Source organism: Penicillium psychrosexuale (genome assembly GCF_028828465.1).
Source record: "Penicillium psychrosexuale strain IBT 29551 chromosome Unknown utg000001l, whole genome shotgun sequence".
Classification (NCBI taxonomy): domain Eukaryota; kingdom Fungi; phylum Ascomycota; class Eurotiomycetes; order Eurotiales; family Aspergillaceae; genus Penicillium; species Penicillium psychrosexuale.
Window position 1 is genome coordinate 150,285 of NW_026643186.1, and position 17,960 is coordinate 168,244.

General features: G+C 48.1%; 11 protein-coding genes across 11 annotated transcripts; 9 read left to right on the forward strand and 2 right to left on the reverse strand.

Moving 5' to 3' along the window:
* Positions 1–81: 81 nt before the first annotated feature.
* N7518_000052 (cleavage and polyadenylation specificity factor subunit 5) lies at positions 82–1,094 on the forward strand (the record flags this gene model as incomplete). The annotated part of the gene is made up of 4 exons (XM_057180980.1): positions 82–122; positions 180–431; positions 490–737; positions 799–1,094. The coding sequence occupies 4 exons, from the start codon at positions 82–84 to the stop codon at positions 1,092–1,094; spliced, it is 837 nt and encodes a 278-aa protein (XP_057046330.1).
* A 978-nt stretch (positions 1,095–2,072) lies between these two features.
* N7518_000053 (lipase family protein) lies at positions 2,073–3,142 on the forward strand (the record flags this gene model as incomplete). Its single annotated transcript, XM_057180981.1, has 4 exons — positions 2,073–2,154; positions 2,220–2,385; positions 2,447–2,783; positions 2,843–3,142. 4 exons carry the CDS (start codon positions 2,073–2,075, stop codon positions 3,140–3,142), a joined length of 885 nt encoding a protein of 294 aa, XP_057046331.1.
* Positions 3,143–3,626: 484 nt separating this feature from the next.
* Positions 3,627–4,763, forward strand: N7518_000054 (DUF3431 domain-containing protein; the record flags this gene model as incomplete). The annotated part of the gene is made up of 3 exons (XM_057180982.1): positions 3,627–3,994; positions 4,056–4,498; positions 4,555–4,763. 3 exons carry the CDS (start codon positions 3,627–3,629, stop codon positions 4,761–4,763), a joined length of 1,020 nt encoding a protein of 339 aa, XP_057046332.1.
* A 376-nt stretch (positions 4,764–5,139) lies between these two features.
* N7518_000055 (putative dephospho-CoA kinase) lies at positions 5,140–5,952 on the forward strand (the record flags this gene model as incomplete). The annotated part of the gene is made up of 1 exon (XM_057180983.1): positions 5,140–5,952. One exon carries the CDS (start codon positions 5,140–5,142, stop codon positions 5,950–5,952), a length of 813 nt encoding a protein of 270 aa, XP_057046333.1.
* Positions 5,953–6,604: 652 nt separating this feature from the next.
* N7518_000056 (uncharacterized protein) lies at positions 6,605–7,340 on the reverse strand (the record flags this gene model as incomplete). Its single annotated transcript, XM_057180984.1, has 3 exons — positions 6,605–6,823; positions 6,874–7,218; positions 7,272–7,340. The coding sequence occupies 3 exons, from the start codon at positions 7,338–7,340 to the stop codon at positions 6,605–6,607; spliced, it is 633 nt and encodes a 210-aa protein (XP_057046334.1).
* Positions 7,341–7,611: 271 nt separating this feature from the next.
* Positions 7,612–8,379, forward strand: N7518_000057 (zinc-finger domain-containing protein; the record flags this gene model as incomplete). The annotated part of the gene is made up of 3 exons (XM_057180985.1): positions 7,612–7,935; positions 8,020–8,187; positions 8,251–8,379. 3 exons carry the CDS (start codon positions 7,612–7,614, stop codon positions 8,377–8,379), a joined length of 621 nt encoding a protein of 206 aa, XP_057046335.1.
* A 315-nt stretch (positions 8,380–8,694) lies between these two features.
* Positions 8,695–9,260, reverse strand: N7518_000058 (YjbQ family protein; the record flags this gene model as incomplete). The annotated part of the gene is made up of 2 exons (XM_057180986.1): positions 8,695–8,853; positions 8,985–9,260. The coding sequence occupies 2 exons, from the start codon at positions 9,258–9,260 to the stop codon at positions 8,695–8,697; spliced, it is 435 nt and encodes a 144-aa protein (XP_057046336.1).
* Positions 9,261–9,912: 652 nt separating this feature from the next.
* N7518_000059 (uncharacterized protein) lies at positions 9,913–10,782 on the forward strand (the record flags this gene model as incomplete). Its single annotated transcript, XM_057180987.1, has 4 exons — positions 9,913–9,930; positions 10,063–10,276; positions 10,322–10,416; positions 10,453–10,782. 4 exons carry the CDS (start codon positions 9,913–9,915, stop codon positions 10,780–10,782), a joined length of 657 nt encoding a protein of 218 aa, XP_057046337.1.
* A 58-nt stretch (positions 10,783–10,840) lies between these two features.
* hrmA lies at positions 10,841–11,757 on the forward strand (the record flags this gene model as incomplete). Its single annotated transcript, XM_057180988.1, has 3 exons — positions 10,841–10,866; positions 10,900–11,345; positions 11,402–11,757. The coding sequence occupies 3 exons, from the start codon at positions 10,841–10,843 to the stop codon at positions 11,755–11,757; spliced, it is 828 nt and encodes a 275-aa protein (XP_057046338.1).
* Positions 11,758–12,412: 655 nt separating this feature from the next.
* On the forward strand, positions 12,413–13,397 carry N7518_000061 (N-acyl homoserine lactonase family protein; the record flags this gene model as incomplete). The annotated part of the gene is made up of 3 exons (XM_057180989.1): positions 12,413–12,534; positions 12,589–12,736; positions 12,789–13,397. The coding sequence occupies 3 exons, from the start codon at positions 12,413–12,415 to the stop codon at positions 13,395–13,397; spliced, it is 879 nt and encodes a 292-aa protein (XP_057046339.1).
* A 655-nt stretch (positions 13,398–14,052) lies between these two features.
* Positions 14,053–15,730, forward strand: N7518_000062 (glycoside hydrolase family 32 protein; the record flags this gene model as incomplete). Its single annotated transcript, XM_057180990.1, has 2 exons — positions 14,053–14,439; positions 14,498–15,730. 2 exons carry the CDS (start codon positions 14,053–14,055, stop codon positions 15,728–15,730), a joined length of 1,620 nt encoding a protein of 539 aa, XP_057046340.1.
* Between the last annotated feature and the right edge of the window lie 2,230 nt (positions 15,731–17,960).

Sequence of the window (17,960 nt, forward strand, 5' to 3'; positions counted from 1 at the left end):
GGCGGTCAACGCTGATAAGCGATAGTGACATCGGAGCTTAGACAGCTTGCCGTTCTCGACAATAACAACAATTGCTTCGAAATGGCTACTACCACGCAGGACGTTCCTGTCAGTGGATTTCCGTAAGTAGTATGGATGAAACTCTGAAATGGCAATGCGACCTAACACAAACCTTCTAGGCCCATTGTCCCTAAGGACTTCACCGCTCAGCAGCCGGAGACTGTCCGGCTGTATCCTCTGTCGAACTATACCTTCGGCACCAAGGAGACACAGCCGGAAGAGGATCCTTCGGTTCTAGCACGGCTCAAGCGCCTTGAAGAGCACTATGGCCTCCATGGAATGCGACGAACCTGCGAGGGAATCCTGGTGTGCCACGAGCACAACCACCCCCATGTGCTGATGCTGCAGATTGCCAATGCATTCTTTAAGCTGTGAGTTCTTTGAGGTTCAGCTACATATATTCACAGTTCACTGCTAATTGTCTTTCAGGCCAGGTGATTATTTGCAACCTGAGGATGATGAGATTGAAGGTTTCAAGAAGCGCCTGAACGAGCGCCTTGCACCTGTGGGATCTCAGTTCTCTGGCGAAGGTGTTAATGATGACTGGGAAATTAGCGATACACTTGCGCAATGGTGGCGACCCAACTTCGAGACTTTCATGTACCCGTTCCTGCCTGGCCATGTCACCCGGCCCAAGGAGTGCAAGAAGTTGTACTTCATCCGCCTCCCGAAGAAGAGTGAGTTCCAACCCATGCCTCACGTGGGCGGTAAACCATGCTTACACATCACTTATTCTAGAGGTTCTATCGGTCCCAAAGAACATGAAACTGCTGGCTGTCCCGCTGTTCGAGCTGTACGATAACACCGCCCGCTACGGTCCCCAACTTTCTGCCATCCCCCATCTCCTATCGCGATACAACTTCGAGATGGTCGACGAGAACGACAACATCGTTGCTGTGACCCCTGGCACCCCACTGCCTCCTGGCTACACTATCCCTCCCCGAGTTATCCTCAACGGTGATGGCACAGACGATGGACAGGACACCGGTATGACAGGAGTTGAGGAGGGCATGAAGATCGAGTCTCACCAGTAGTGGGGAGTGATTCTCATGACAATGAAACGCTAACGCAGCCTAGTATGGGCCCAAGCACCGAGTGTCCCGAGGGCCCGAGGTTCTTTGCTGGCAGCGATGATGAACAGGATACGGCTTTGACTGGCGAAGAAGGGCTTCTCCAATAATGGAATTCTTTGCGAGAGCTCAAGAGAGAAAAGGGAAAAAGAAATAACCAAAAAAAAACCTCCATTGAAAATGGAATGGATACAGTCAAATCAATTTTACGCTTCTAATGATCACACGTGTTTAATAATACTGTCGTAGTTCGACGTTGCCTCTAGAACAGTTCAACAGTTCAACAGTTCATATACAGATACGATCACGGGCGGAAGCGAGTGGCTGGAATTTCTTCTGCCACAACGGGCCATTAGGATGAGATGAGAAAAGATCGTCGAACAACACCTGGAGCAGTCAAGCAGAAACCAATCAACAACCTTGCGAGCTACTTCTACCCGATATGCAAAGAGCCCAAAATATTCGTCTTCACGGCACTTATATCGCATGAAGAAATAAATCATCAGCAAAACTTCGTCCTGCATTACAAGGCGCAACTAAGCGTCCCACTCACAGCCCTAATCTCGGCTTGGACGAAATACTCCGCTATTTTACTATGCAGGCTATCATCTACTCAGCCGATGTGTCTCTGAGGGGTTACATTTCCCGGTGACAAACTCAACAGTTGCATGAATTCCATGTCGATCCCGCCGGAATCCCACCGGTCACGCGTGAAATATGCGCCATAAGCCCGGAGATTGAGCTGAGTCCGGCAACAATTTAATATACGAGAGAACGGGCGCTATACCCCGCCCCTCAAGCTGTCCTGATTTGTGAAGGACTTCGGGATCTATACGGGATCCATTTGGACTCGCCGAACATACATAAGGGAGCTGTGTCTGCGTGGTTATGTTGAGGTGTATGCACACCCGGTGAGAAAGCCCTACTCCAGAGATCCTCATCATGCTTCTTCTTGGTCATCTTTGGAGTATCGCTGCTCTTGCGGCGCTGACCGTTGCTGCTCCTTCTCGTTCTGTTCCTCGAGGTATGAATATGCGTTTGTCTTTTGTTCATGCCATCCGATGATTGACCAACTGACGCAAGCAATAGATGTGTCGGCTGATGTGCTTGGTCAATTGACCCTGTTCTCGCAGTGGGCTGCAGCATCATACTGCACGAACAATAGCAACTCCACCGGCGATGGGGTATCTTGCGAGCAAGGCAACTGCCCCTTGGTGGAGTCCGCTGACACAACTACTCTATACGAGTTTGACGAGTATGAGACCAACTTCCAATGTCATTCACAAGTCGTTCGCTAATACAGTGACACCTTTCAGGACCTCCAGCTATGGTGATGTCGCCGGCTTCCTCGCGGTTGACAAGACAAACAAGCTACTTGTTGTCTCATTCCGAGGCAGTCGCACACTGAGTAACTGGATCGCGAACATCAACTTTGGCTTCACCGATGCCAGTAGTATCTGCAGCGGTTGCGAAGCCCACGGCGGGTTCTTGGAAGCCTGGGAGGCTGTCGCGGCTGATCTGACATCCAAGATCAAGGCCGCAAAGGCAACATACTCGGGCTACACTCTTGTCGTGACAGGCCACAGCTTTGGCGGAGCCCTTGCCACGTTGGGAGGTATTGTGCTTCGAAATGGCGGATATGAACCAAGTGTGGTAAGTACTATGTTTCGAAATCTGCCTTGATTAATAGTGTATACTCACAATGAGACTAGTATACTTATGGCCAGCCACGGGTGGGCAACAAGGCTCTGGCTCAATATATCACGGACCAGGGCAGTCTCTGGCGAGTGACACATACAGATGACTTGGTGCCTAAGGTGCCACCTGCGACTGTTGGTTTTAGCCACGCGAGTCCCGAGTACTGGATTATTAGTGGCGACAATACGACGGTGACCTCGTCTGATATTGATGTCATTGTCGGCGTGGGCTCGAAGTCTGGAAATGCGGGGACGTTGAATCCGGATACTGCGGCACACAATTGGTACTTGGGACATATTGATGCATGCAAATAGGGTGAATACATCTATGGATATGTAGGTAGTATGTCCTGGGGGAAAGACAATATCTACCGGTCAGATGTATATATCGTGGTTAAATCAATTCAATCTATCATATCAAATATATCAATATATGCATTCTAAATAATTTGAAAATATGCTTGTTTTTATATGTTCCAACTGTTATAGCTGTACAGTTGCTATACTTGCTATAAGCTATAATTGTGGACTCGAAGCTATTCACCGTAGCGCCTAGTTAGAGCTTGGCTGTGGAGAACTTCAACTTGCGACACGTCGACCTCCTAGATGTCTCTGACAATCGCAAGGATTTATTACCTACACAGATACTACATGAATTAGTATCTGATTAACATCGCAGGTATATCCTACTTGTCTCTCCTGGATTTCTTGAGCTCCCCGGGCCCTTGATTTCCCGTTAATCGTCAACTTCTCCCCCCTCAATGACTTGACCACCTGGGCAGAGTGCCCTCCATCCAACATGTTGTTCGCTCCTAGCGGGCCTCAGGGCCCTCGACGTCGCAGTCGCATGAAGGCTATCTTCCTTACCATCTTCATCGTCATCGCCCTATACCTTTTATTCTTCTCAGCAACAAAGTCCCGCGTCAAGACCGAAAAAGGCAGCTATGCGCAGATACATGATGGACCGACAAAACAATCAGGCGAGCTGGCTCGCCCTGCTGTACCGAGACGAAAGGATATGGTTGTCGCCAGCATGAAAAGTGATGACACGTCATGGCTGTCAGAATACTTCCCCGACTGGACGAAAAGTATCTACGTGGTGGATGACAAGCACGCACCATTGACGGTGGCGCGCAACAAAGGCCGGGAGTCGATGGTGTATTTGACGTGAGTTCGACATGCAATGTGTTATCTTTCGTGTCGCATACTGACTCGAGCTGTTGAATAGATACATCATCGACAATTACGATAATCTACCAGAGACAATGCTCTTCATCCACTCGCGACGCTACCAATGGCACAACGACGACCCGTACTACGACGGAATTCCACCGCTACAAAATCTCCAGATTCCATACCTACAAGAGCAAGGATACGTCAACCTACGATGTGTTTGGACCCTTGGATGCCCGGTGGAAATCCGTCCTCTCACCGATACGCATCGCGGCAACGTACACGCCGGCGAATACTTCAAGTATGGATTCATGGAGCTATTCCCTGGGATGCCAATCCCAGAGGAGGTAGGCGTGTCGTGCTGCGCGCAATTTGGTGTGTCCCGCACCAAGGTGCTGGAACGGCCGCGCAGTGACTACGAGCGCTTCCGCACATGGCTAGCGGACACGCCGCTAGAGGATGATTTGAGTGGACGAATTATGGAATATTCATGGCATAGTATGTGTTTTCCCCGCAATGACCCAGTTCCGATCGAAAGCTGACATTTTCTCCAGTGATATTTGGAAAGGACCCTGTACATTGCCCCGATGCGAAGGAATGCTACTGCAAAGTGTTTGGACTGTGCGATCTGACTTGTCCATGGGAAGGTGGCTGTGACGACCGCTATTCCCTGCCACCATTCTCCTCGCTGCCCAGGGGATGGCCGGCTATTGGGTGGAAGGGCCAAGCACAAGACCCTTCACATGGATTGCCGGAAACTTGAATTGATGATGGAAGATATCAGCCATATAAGCCCGCGTTTTCACTGCCTTGGGTTAGGCGTCTTGCTCTGCGTATATGCGCTCTCAAGTTGCAGTGCTCTATGCATCTACAAGTGCACGCCGAGGATATCCCTCCCAACCGAGACTACACAGATTTTCCAAAGATTGTTATCGGGTATATAGAAAATTAGTTACTGGATGAAGTTTGGAATTTAGAGAATCCAGAATCTCCTACTGCATAGCTGCATACATAGGTGACGTGACGTACATGAAAACGTGCTTAATGCGGAGCCGAGGCTACTTTATCTCCCCGCATTCAGCACCTTCATTTTCTTACAACTTTACAATTCTGCCACTCTCTCCTCTTCTAAAGCTAAAATGCTGATCATCGGGCTCACCGGCTCAATAGCAACGGGCAAGTCTACTGTCTCGTCCATCCTCTCCACACCACCCTACTCCCTCCCAATAATCGACGCCGATCTCCTCGCCCGCAAAGTAGTCGAACCCGGCACCGCAGGCTACAAAGCTATCGTCAACTACTTCGGCCCTAGTACACCAGATCTACTATTGGACGATGTGCCTACAAATCCAAACGGGAAGCCACTGAATCGGCCGGCGTTAGGGCGGCGCATTTTCGGCAGCACAGAAGAACGCAAACGGGACCGACAAGTCCTCAACGGCATCGTCCACCCCGCCGTACGGTGGGAAGTCTACAAAGCTTTGATTTACCACTACCTGCGTGGCCAATGGGCGGTTGTCCTGGATGTACCGCTCCTCTTCGAGAGCGGGATGGATCTCATCTGCGGAACTGTAATCGTGGTCGGGGTGCATGATCCTGAAATCCAAACGGCGCGGTTACGCGCCCGCGATGCACATCTCACAGCCGAGGATGCAGCGAACCGGGTCCAGAGTCAGGGAGATGTGCGGACGAAAGCGACGCAGGCGGAGTTCCGGGGGACGACGACGGCGCGCGGGGTAGTGGTTTGGAATGATGCTGATAAAGCACAGCTGGAGGTTGCTGTTAGGGGGGCTATGGCTAGTATTGCAGCGTCCAGTCCGAAATGGTGGGCGTGGACCTTGTTGGCTGTGCCGCCGGTTGGGGTTGGGGTTGCTGCTTGGAATTTGATTGTGAATTTCGCGACGCAGAAGGGATGGGAGAAGAAGAAGCAGGAGGAGAAGGCGAAGCTTTGAGATGATTTTCTTGCTTCTTTTTGAGAAGAGCCGGTCGCTACTTAACTCTATGTAGTGCTCTCAGTGAGGTCCTTAGCAGAGCCTAGGGCCTAGCATATACAATGTACATTGATTATTATCTCGATGAGCCGCCCAAACAAGCTGCCTCCAGATTCCGTTCTTATGGAACACCTCTCGAACATACGGCCCTACTAATTTCTTATTACGATATCCATGTAAGCTCACATTCATCCTGTGCTGTGTTTCGAGTCCCACCGAATATCCTTCGAGCTCCCGTCAGTATCGCCGTACAAAGTCCGAACTTCTCGATGGCCGAGAGCATAGATATCGACCTGGTTTATAAGAAGAGGACGAATAGTAATTGATGATAATATCCAGGTACATGATTCAATGTCTTCCATAGGAGAGAGAGTAAGCACGGTTGTAAGTAACAACTTCTGACTATGTCGCTTAAAGATATTGATTTACTTGTTGTGTGGTGGACACAAAGAAGTACATACCTAGTAGGCCAATGATCATAGTGATTGCTAAGCATATACCACCAGGAGGTGATACTGAGAAGGAATTGATTGATATAACCCCAAAACGCCATACATGCTATGCTAAAACGCCAATCAAAACATCCGAGGTGGGATCGTGAAAAATCATCCGTTTAGTAGCTCTTGCGCTTCTTCTTTTTCTTGTCAGAGGAGGGGGCTCCCAACAAAGACGCTCGGCCAGAGCCAGATATACTAGTGAGTTCAGACAGTTTCGTCTGTCGTGTTTTTCCTGCTTTGGCTTCTGCCTTGAGTCTAGATTTTTCTTGCATTTTGGCAACCTCTTCTGGATTCGACGGGTTGACTATGGTGTCTTCATCTTCATCGTCCTCGGGCTAAGAAAAAATGAGTACAAAATATCAAGTGCAAGATATAGAATACTGACCTTGCGCTTGTTGCGCTTGAAATTGCCATATGCACGCCGACCACCGGAGTGGGTATCGTCATCTGCATCCAGCGAATCTGCCGCCAATACCATAGGCTGCTGAGTGGACTGGGATGTAGCAGGAAAGTCCAAAACCCAGTGTGTCTCGCCGGCCTCTGCGGCTGCTCGTGCGACGGCATTTTGCCGCTTTTCTTCTTCGGCAGCAAGTGCAGCCGCGATCGCATCCATATCTGAGGTGCGAGGGCTCTCAGCCTCGGTGGAGAGACGGGGGCGCTTGGAGTTGTGCGGGCTAGCATCCGAGGATGGGCTTTGAGTTTCTTTGGCAGCTGCAGCGCGTCGCATGAACTGGGATATAGTGTTAGTTGTATGGCTGTTAACCAGGAAACTATCATTCATACCTTCATGGTCAATAGAGTTGACGACATGGTCTTCTCAGGCTTTCCAGCCGGGGAGGAAGAGCCAGCCATGATGAGTTGAGAAGACGGTCTTAATGGATACAAACCCCAATTTAAAAAACAGGAGAAAGAAAGATGTCGAGCCACTTCACTTGCGAAGCGCAAAATAAAATGACGCGGCAGAAAATCCAAGTTCTGGGTGGAGCTCTCTCGAACCAGCAAGCGGTGACCACCCACCAAACCACACCTCGCGGATTATTCAGTGCCGACTTGCACCTGGTCCCTTGCCAACCCTCTTCTTATCCTCCGTCATAGCCAACCATCCCGGGGAAATTTGCCCATAATGATGTCCTGTGGCCGCAGACTTGCGACCTTTGCGTCGGCCCGCCCACGCTTCGTTGTCCGCGCATACTCCTCGACCGTGCCCCGTCTGAGCGAGAACCCTATTCAAGTCAACGACCCGACCCCGCGGAAGCCCACGCCGAATGTCTCCGCGACCAATGCTGAGCCCACTAACGACGGTACTCTTCAGGAGGCCCCCGAGGTTGGCGAGCGCATTCGGAGCATGCAGGCCCCGAACCGCGCTACCACCTGGGCCTCCAGCCAGCAGCCGCGCGAGAAAGCCATGGTTGGACCTCGCTTTGAGCAGACAATCATGGAGTCCCAGGTGCGAATTCGTTGAAAACAGCAGTGCTCATGCAATTGCTGTTGGCAATGCCTCAAGGACTGATACTAACATGCTACTCTTTAGCCGCGACCATATGCTGCTATCGAGCTCATTCACAGACAGCCTGTCCGCTGGACAAAGTCCAGGGTTGTCAGCTGTGACGGTGGTGGTGGCCCTCTCGGCCACCCTAAGATCTTCATCAACACCGACAAGCCCGAGATCGCTACCTGCACATACTGCGGTGTCCCCTTCGTATGTCCACTGATATCCGCGGTCTTTCCGGCTACGATTGGATCTTTGCTAACACCTCTCTAGGCTCATGAACAGCACCGCGCTTACCTGAAGTCCCTGCCCGCCACCAGCTATCCCCTCGAGCCTACCGGTGACGCTGCCGAGGTGAACGAGTCTCAGCGTGTGACAGAGGGTGGCTTGGAGCAGCGATAGACGGCTAGCATGAGATTTCTTTATCGGCGTTGCACAATTTGCGTTTTTCAATTGGTTTTGGGCCCGAGGCCGTGTACAGAATATCCATGAATGGATCTGCTGCTCTTCGATCGTGTGTGATGATGGTATTGTCCCCAAAATGTGTGTATTACATCGACTACCATATGATGATCTCGTATAATTCGGGTCATATGTCGACTATCTCGCCAACCCAAACCTTTATTTTTTTTTCTTGCAACTCGTCTTGCATCACTCGTAGCTGAGGCATCAGATATACCAGATAAATTACAATTGCGCTCGCTCAGCCCCATCCAGTCAAGCCTTCTGTCCCTGGATCGTCGCGACAACCTTGCGACTGTGTCGACTCGTCCGGAACTCTAGGTACCAAATGCCTTGCCATGTTCCTGTTGCCAAGCGACCGTTTGTGATAGGAATATTGACCGAAGCGCCAATGAGCGCAGATTTGATGTGAGCCTGTGTTGAATTAGTGCTGGATTCGAAGAGAGTGAAAATAACAGCGGGGGATAATCAGAGGACTCTAGCCTGCTGAAGCGAGCATAGCGATCTAATCAATACCCAATCCCCTGCTATCTCCAAACACATACCGGCATATCATCGGCGCCCTCGGCAGAATGGCGATACAAATCCCCCTTCTTATCCATAGGCGCAATGCGATCCAAGGCATCGCTCATATCGGCGCGAACATCGTCATCCCAGTTCTCGTTCAGCGAAAGCGCACAGCTGGTGTGCTGCACGAACAGATTCAGCATGCCGACTTTGTAGTCGCGGATCTCGGGGACCTCCTGGAGGACATGGTCGGTGATCAGGTAGGAGCCGCGGCTGCGAGTAGGGAGAGTAAAAGTCTTCTGTGACCAAGACATGTTATATGAGCTGAAATGGAGATGTGATGTTGCTAAGAGGGAGGATATAGAGGGGAAGAAAATAAGAGTGCGATTGGGTGGGTTCTCTGATGTCATTGGATCTAACTCGGTACTCCGTACTCCGTACATCTATGAATATACATTCTAAAGGTTGGGAATACGTTCATTTCTCCTGCAATTTGGCAGTATATATTCCACTACTGCCCATCTTCGAACAGGTGCAAGCCCTTGTTCTCAGTCTTGTCCATCCCACCTAGAGCTATACAGTGTAGCAACATCTTGGGCAACATGTATCGAGATTTGTCTTTTAATAGTATTAGAGCATTTCCCACACTTTATACCCCGTACTTTATTATTGGAACCTCATTGAGACGTACCTAGGTTACTATACGTATTTCCTATTGCAGATGCCGCTTTAAATGAGGACGCAGAGCCAGTCACGTGATATACTAGTCCTCGCTGATTACTCAGCATATACTCTACGCGTGGACCCGTCACCCATGGATCCGTGGACGCTCAGACCATACCCAAAAAGGGCCCCACCATGCTGGGGTATATTTCAAATACGTTCAAATACGAGTGCTATTCATTATAGTCCCGGCATAAAAAGCAAATCCCTCTCTGTATATTATCTCACCGCTACACTCTCAGTATGACAATAGGTCCGTGCGTATGCGGTTGCCCGACTTAGGTATCTTATATAGGGGCTCGCAATCTCCTATTCTATTACTCTCACATCTATTTCGATTCAAATTTGCCAAAATTCCCCCTTTCCGCAATACATTATTATGATATGGCATAGATTTGGGAGCTCAGCGGCAGCCCAAAGCTTCTGTACACGAATGTCATCTTCCAGGATAGCGACAAGTACTTTTCAGCACAGCTGCCTGAAAGGTTCGCTTGCCCAGATGATATCCCGCCTAAGGCCAAAAGCTGTCTCAAGGAGATTCCTGCCGAACACATTTGGCCTCCGCTAGAAGATGGTCTTTCGATATGCCACGATGCTAAGAAGCCAGGTATCTACATCAAACGGCCCTAGCTCCTTGACTATGATGGTTCAGGGTTATTGAGTGTGCTCCTGCTTCAGGAAGCTCGTATATACCAGATCCTGATGCAAAATGAATACCAAAATATCGCTCGCTATCTTAGATGTATAGTAAAAGGGGGGCGGATTACCGGGCTTTGTTTCTAGAGATATATGGAGACGCTTGCCGACCGTCTTAAGGCTGGACGCTCAGTCGATAACGAAAGCTATCTTCAGCAGATTAAGGCAGGAATCGATCACCTCCATGCTCTCAATCTAATCCACAATGACATCTATATAAGAAATATCATGATTGTAAACCAAGAAGCTGACGCATTTATGATCATCGATTTTGACTCATGTACTATCAAGGGACATCGGCTCCCAGCCAAGCACACGCGAGTTCGAATACCTGAAGATATCTGGACTGCAGAAACTGAAAACGACGATCTAGGGTTCAAACTACTCCAGGAGAAACTTCTTTCAGGAGATATCTAGTCCTTAAGGGCTTGGTCAGGGGACAAGCGTGTTTTCCAAGGGAGCAATAATGTTATTGATGCCTTTTGGTGGCTGTACCAAATTGTAGGTCGATACCACTGAAATATCGAATTTGAGTGTAAAAAAGACCTTTCACTGTCATGATGCAGCTCAGGAAGCCTTCAAAAACAATATTTTAGACGTATTGAACATCGAGAAGACAACTCGATTCCAACAACTTATAAAATCACTTTTCGGACTACCTCCCCCGACTACGGATGCCGACGGAGAGGGAAAGTGGTCGCTAGTTCTGAGCGATCTGGCAGCGGTCCGCATCTGTTTGGGCGATACAATATGCGACGCCATTCAATGTTCTCCTAAACATAATCCGAAGCCAGTGGTCAGTCAGTTTTCGGAAACGAGTGAATGTGTCGAAGCAAGGGTTCCTTTCGATGCCGATCAAGATGCCATCATATATATTGACGTGGGCTCCGCACTCAAGCTTGCTGATATGCTATTTCCCGCTGCCAGCGAAAGAGTTGCCTCAATTCTTCAGTCGGATCCATCATCCGTATCACGGATAGGTATGAAAAGGTGAAGTTGTACGGCAACGCAGGTCGCTTATTTCATTATCCTACAGATTTTGCACATTTCACCTTGCAAGGAGCGTCTGTGCCCGCCATAAGACTATTATTCGGCACATCTATCTACGAAGGTATAGATCAAAGCGAATTGCGAAACTGGGAAAAAGACCGTTTGCTTCTCGACAAGACAGACTGCATCACGATACAATTGCGGAGAGAACAGCCGGAGTATGGAATAATTCGATTGCGGGTTGGGTTTTGGCCAGGAGTGAATCTGGTAAACGAGACTACTTCACCCCCTCAAATATGGCATCCCTACCCCACCACACGTGACCAACGGAGAGCCCAACTGCAAATAGACTCCGTAGGCTATGAGAATCCTTCATCACATATAAATAAACCTCTTGTTTGAGAGTGATATGACCAATACAATCCTCTCGGTCCCCTCTGTGTATAACTCGGAGTCTGTAGAGTTAGTTTGTAGCTCATTTTCCCAGCTTTATCCACCTAGGTCGTCCTTTGTCTTCAACAGTCTATCAATTTCCTCTATATGCACGGAAACAGTGCCAGGATAGCGGAAGGCAGCGGTATTAGGAGCTCTTATACTCCGTACCTCGGTCGGCTGGGATACCGAGGTTAAAGATAGATGAAGATCTTAGATCCGTTACATGCTGTCTAGTTAGGGTTGACTTTTATAGCTAAAGAATTGTATATGTTGAGAACGTGGCCGAGTTGGCCGAGTTGGCAGAGTACCTTTAAGAAGCCATATACAACAGGGAACTAAGATACCTTCCTATTGAAAGGGCTTTTGCCATTGCCGAGGCAACTAGATCAGAAATGCCAAGTCGATATTCTTGACCCGTCCTGCTTTCTTATTCGTCAATTCCATTTGTCAATTCCCTTCTGGGCATCTGGTGGGTCTGCTCCTCGGCCGCTATACCTAGGTCTATGCGGGGGAAGACTACGGTTATGACTTCATCAGATCTGCCGGGATATTGGGCATGACTTTTTAATTTCCTCTATATTTCTTTTTTCATTTCAAACTGTTCAACTATTCAAATTGAAATATGAATTCCTCCGTTGACCCTGCCTCTCAGCTGGTATCTGCAGCAGTCCCAGCATTCAAGTGTCCTGCTGGGACAAAGATGCACATTCTGAATTTGGGCACCCTACAAGCAGATGAATCATGGTTTGTGTTTGCCAATGGAAGCTGAAGTCGTTAATTTCTTACTAACTTGCGTAGGATTTTCCGAGGTGGCAATGCAAGCACCTTGAGCAACCTTAATCCGGTGAATAAACGCCGAGATTTAGTGCTTATTTCGGCTCTTATTGAGTACCCAGGCGTTGGCCTCATTCTCTATGAGACTGGCTGTGCTGAGGATCTAGAAGTGGTTTGTCGGATCGTATCGCAATTGTCATTATGTGTAACTAAACAAAATACAGAAATGGCCGGCGCCCGTCACGGATGTCTTTCCGCGAGTTGAATACTCGGAGAACAATAAACTCCCGAATGCTATCAAAGCCACTGGAAATGACATCAAGGATGTGAAAGCGGTCATCATTGGCCATCTGCACCTTGATCACGCCGGCGGACTTGAGCATTTTGTGAACACAGATGTCCCAATCTATGTCCACGAAGAAGAGTTCAAGCACGCTTGCTGGGCGATAGCAACCGGGGCAGACTTGGGCGTCTATCTTTCACACTATATGCTTCTAGAAGAGCTGAAGTGGAACACCTTTACGGAGTCGCAACTTGACCTTTTCCAAGGCATAACCCTCCACCATTCACCTGGCCATACACCCGGGCTTTGCATTATGCAAGTCAACCTGGTCAATGATGGACCATTTATTTGGACCTCGGACCAGTTCCACGTTGCAGAGAACTATACGCTGGGTCATCCCCATGGCGGATTAGCTAGGGATCACAATGCGTGGTTCCGCAGTCTCAACATGATCCGCAGACTGCAAAGACTGTACAACGCGACGTTGATTTTCGGTCATGATAAGGAGGTTGCCTACAAGCTCATAAATGCGAAGCCATACTATGAGTGAGGGATCACACTTCAAGCTTGCTCAGCAATTCAATTAGATGAAGATGTGTCCTTTCCTCTTTTTTCTCCCGAGTCAATTAGTCCAATATACCAATAGACACTTCTCGATCTCTCTTCTTGCTTTCTCTCACCGAGTTTACTAGACTAAGAATATTGTGGCGCAAGTTATTTCCGGTGTGCCTTGGAATCGCATCACGCCAATTAACTATGGTCAAGTTGTGGCTTCTAACATCAAGGATTTAGCCGACTTGGCAAACCCTAATGATATAAATCGCTCATTTGCTTATACTTCATTTGTAAAGCAACTTCGGATCACATCATAATTCACCCGCACATACCTCCGCGATATGTGTATATGCGGGCGAAAACACTACCCGATTAAGACATCAGATGCCTCAGCTCCGAAATTACTTCCGAGTTTCAGCGAGTTAACTCCGGGCGTGCCAATTGTTTAAGTGTTCTCTTCCAAGAATGTGGGGTGAGAGTTTGTATTTCCCCGAGATCTGCAGGGCAGTGGAATCCCCACGGGGTATGCCAAGAAGTATGGAATGTGGGGGATGAGGGATTTTCGATTTTCGCAGATATAAATTTTGTAGCAATTTCCTCCTGATAGAACAGAATATATTTATTCATAGCGGTTTTTCTCCAATTCCAAAATGGGCATTTTCCTCGCATTGGCCCTGGGTCTGCTCGGGACAGCATCCGGCCTGGACTATACCGAACCATACCGTCCTCAATACCATTTCTCCCCTGCCGAAAATTGGATGAACGATCCTAACGGACTGTTATATCACAATGGCATTTACCATCTTTTCTTTCAATATAACCCCGCTGGTGTTGAATGGGGGAATATGTCGTGGGGTCATGCAACGAGTAGCGATTTGACCCACTGGGAAGAGCACCCGATTGCTCTACTTGCTCGCGGATATCCCAACGAGGTCACCGAGATGTTCTTCTCAGGAAGCGCGGTAGCAGATGTGAACAATACGAGTGGCTTCGGAGTGGATGGAAAGATTCCTTTGGTTGCCATGTATACTTCTTCGGTACGCGTGGCTATTTCACTTGACCACTCACTGATGGAGACTGACAAGATTCATAAAGTATCCCGTGTCTCAAGACCTACCAAGCGGAAAATCTATTACCGCAGGGCAGCAATCCCAGTCAATCGCCTATAGTCTCGACGAGGGAGAGACCTGGACAACATATGATGCCGAGAATCCTGTGATTTATAACCCACCCTCTCCATATGAAGCAGAATTCGAAAACTTCCGGGATCCCTTCGTGTTCTGGCATGCCGATACACAGAAATGGATAGCCGTCACAACTCTGGCATCACTCCACAAGCTGCTGATATGGAGTTCTGACAACCTCAAAGAATGGTCCTTGGCCAGCGAGTTCGGACCCTACAACTCTGTCGGCGGCGTATGGGAATGTCCCAGTTTGATTCAACTGCCCGTCAAAGGAAACAAATCAATCAAGAAATGGGTAATTGTTCTTGGGCTCAATCCTGGTGGACCACCTGGCACGGTCGGATCAGGCACACAATACTTCATCGGCGACTTTGACGGAACAACTTTCCAGGCTGATCCTGCTAGCATCTATCCAGGAAACAGTTCTGCCAACTGGATGGATTGGGGTCCGGACTTTTATGCTGCCGCCAGTTATAACGGACTTCCTAATGGAGATGTGGTCCAGATTGCGTGGATGAATAATTGGCAGTATGGCACGGAGATCCCGACAAGCCCTTGGCGAAGCGCCATGTCTGTTCCCCGTCAGTTGTCATTGCAGACGATCAATGGGAAGGTGACCCTCGTTCAACAACCGCAACAAAACTGGCAGAGTGTTGCCAACCACCAGACCTTGCAACATTCCTGGAAATCTGTATCGAAAGGATCAACCAAACTCGACTCCCCAGGCAAGGCATGCAAGATCGACTTGAGCTTTTCTGATCATGACTCCAAAAAATCTCTGGCATCTACGTTTGCGATCGCTGTCCGTGCTAGCTCTGACTTCAAGCAAGAAACACTGATCGGCTACAACTTTACCAGCAAGGAGGTCTTCGTGGATCGACGAAATTCAGGAGATGCATCTTTTGACGACACTTTCGCAACCTTGTATCACACATCACTGTCAGCAGGCGCGGATAAACGTATCAACCTGCAGATCTTCGTGGATTGGTCTAGTGTTGAGGTATTTGGGGGTCAAGGAGAGGTCTCTTTGACGGCTCAGATATTCCCTAAGGAAGATGCAACTGAAGCGCGACTTGTCTCGACGGATGGAGTGACCCAGAATGTCAAGCTTCAGATCAACGGGATGAATTCAGCGTGGCACTAGAATAGCAAGGGAAGAACAAGAAACCGGAAACTGGGTGGAAGGCATCAATTCAATTCTGCCAGACTTAATTCTACACTTTTGAATTCTACTTTACATAGTCAAAAACCCCTACTATACTCGCACCAGACGGGACTCGTAGTACGCGCCCGCCTAGCCTACACAGAAACAGATTAATCCTATTCTCCGCCCATTACGCCCGGGCTCCCTCCGCCGCTATGCTGCCGGCTACAAAGCATGAACAGTTCTGAGGGCATGTAGATCTGTACGAAATACGACACAGAAAATGAAAAAGCCCACCAAATGCTCTGGAACAAATACGGAGGTATTTCTGAAGCTATCGGACCTGACTCGCTAGTCCTCAAGGACGAAGGGGTATTTGCGAATGCAGATATTGCTTGATTGCTTGTGTTCTTGATCGATTCCCAGAGCGCGTGACGAATAATTCGGCGCCAGAGAATGTCGACTGGCGTGAGAATAGACTGGTAGATTTCTTACGAATGCGCGAAGAGGAAATTACCTCAAGGCCAATCACCTTGCAGCTCACAAAGCGCCTTGAGATAGCTTTGGGGGTCTGAAGAACCGAGAGTTGGGCCAAATAGGCAGTCGCCTAGACTCATTCAAGTTAAGCAAGAATTCTCGGCGGGAAGCCTAGCTCCTTCCTTTTGAGTTCCTCCATCCGTACGGAAGTGAGTAAATCTGTGCTCATACCGGTTGACAGAAGATTCCTTCTAATATCCGCTTAGAATTCGAAAGCATGTAACACGCTTAAGCGCCATCCATTTTCAGGGCTAGTTCATTCGGCCCGTGAGTTGTTTACACACTCCTTAGCGGATTCCGACTTCCATGCCCACTGTCGGGCTGTCTAGATGAATTAACACCTCTTGTGGTGTCTGATGAGTGTTTATTCCGGCACCTTAACCTCGCGTTCGGTTCATCCCGCATCGCCAGTTCTACTTACCAAAAATGGCCCACTAGTAACGCTTTCTGTGTTACCCACAGAGGGGTACACGTGACCATAATGTAACTAGTACCCCGCTGCTGTAGCTAGCTAATGCATCATCATCATTCCCCTGAGCTACCAGTGTGTTATCTGGTAGCATGTCCGTTCCGATCTAGGAGCAGCTCCTATTTTGACGAAGGACCCTAGTTTTGTTTTTTTCTATTAAAATTTTAACTTGCAGCACTAGCAGCCGGTACTGCGCTATATCTTAGGCGACACTGGTACCCAGTGTAGCCACAATCCAAATAGACAGTCAAGCCGGCAGAAAAGCCATCACCCCGCCCCTTATCCTAAGCTACCTACCTTTAACTAATATAGAGCTCGATACCACCATAGGTAATAGGCGAAAGGGCACTATATAGAGAACGCCTAGAGAAAGCAATCTCGCTCTTATACCAGCTTCTACTATACTTCGAGGATAGTACCAGACTATATACCCGGTACCTTAGCTTAGAAGCAGAGTGGTATATCCAATAGATCGCGTATATGTACCCTTAACCTTTCCTTCTAACTTATATAGGTACCAGCTTCCACTTCCTACCAAACTAGCCGCTAGAATATCTATAACCAATTAAGCAGACTATTAGAGATATTATAAGACTAGCTAAAGCGATCGGTATTCCCAGCTACCTTAGGGTAAGTATAGATAGTTCCTTAGTAATAGAAAGGCCTAAAAGTATAACTATTAGTAACTAAATAACGACCTCGCGACCCTATAAGGATATAACTATAGGTAACTAATATATATTACTATAAGCTATAGATAACTAATATACAGTACTATAGGTATATATAGGCGATACTTTCCCTACCGCTTTGGTATTATATACTAAAGACAATATCCTTAATAGGGATAATATATCCCTAATACTAGAAGATAGTATCCCCCTAGTATAGATTATAGCTAGTATAGCTTCCTATCTAGTAGACTAGGACTAGCTCTAGTAGACCTACTAGGACTAGGGGCTAATACTACCCTAGCTAGGTATAGATCCTTAACTATTACTTTACCTACAGCAGAGTTATAGTAAGTCTAAAATAGGGTTTTCTACTTAGTAAATAGTGACCCTTATATAGCTAATATATATACTCTAGATAGAAGCAGCGGTACTAATACTAGGACTACTAGGACTACCTAGAATCCCTAGATATAATAGTACTAATAGGATCCCTATACTAGCAATTAATATAAGCTAGAAAATAGATAAGATTAGATACTTTATACTAAAC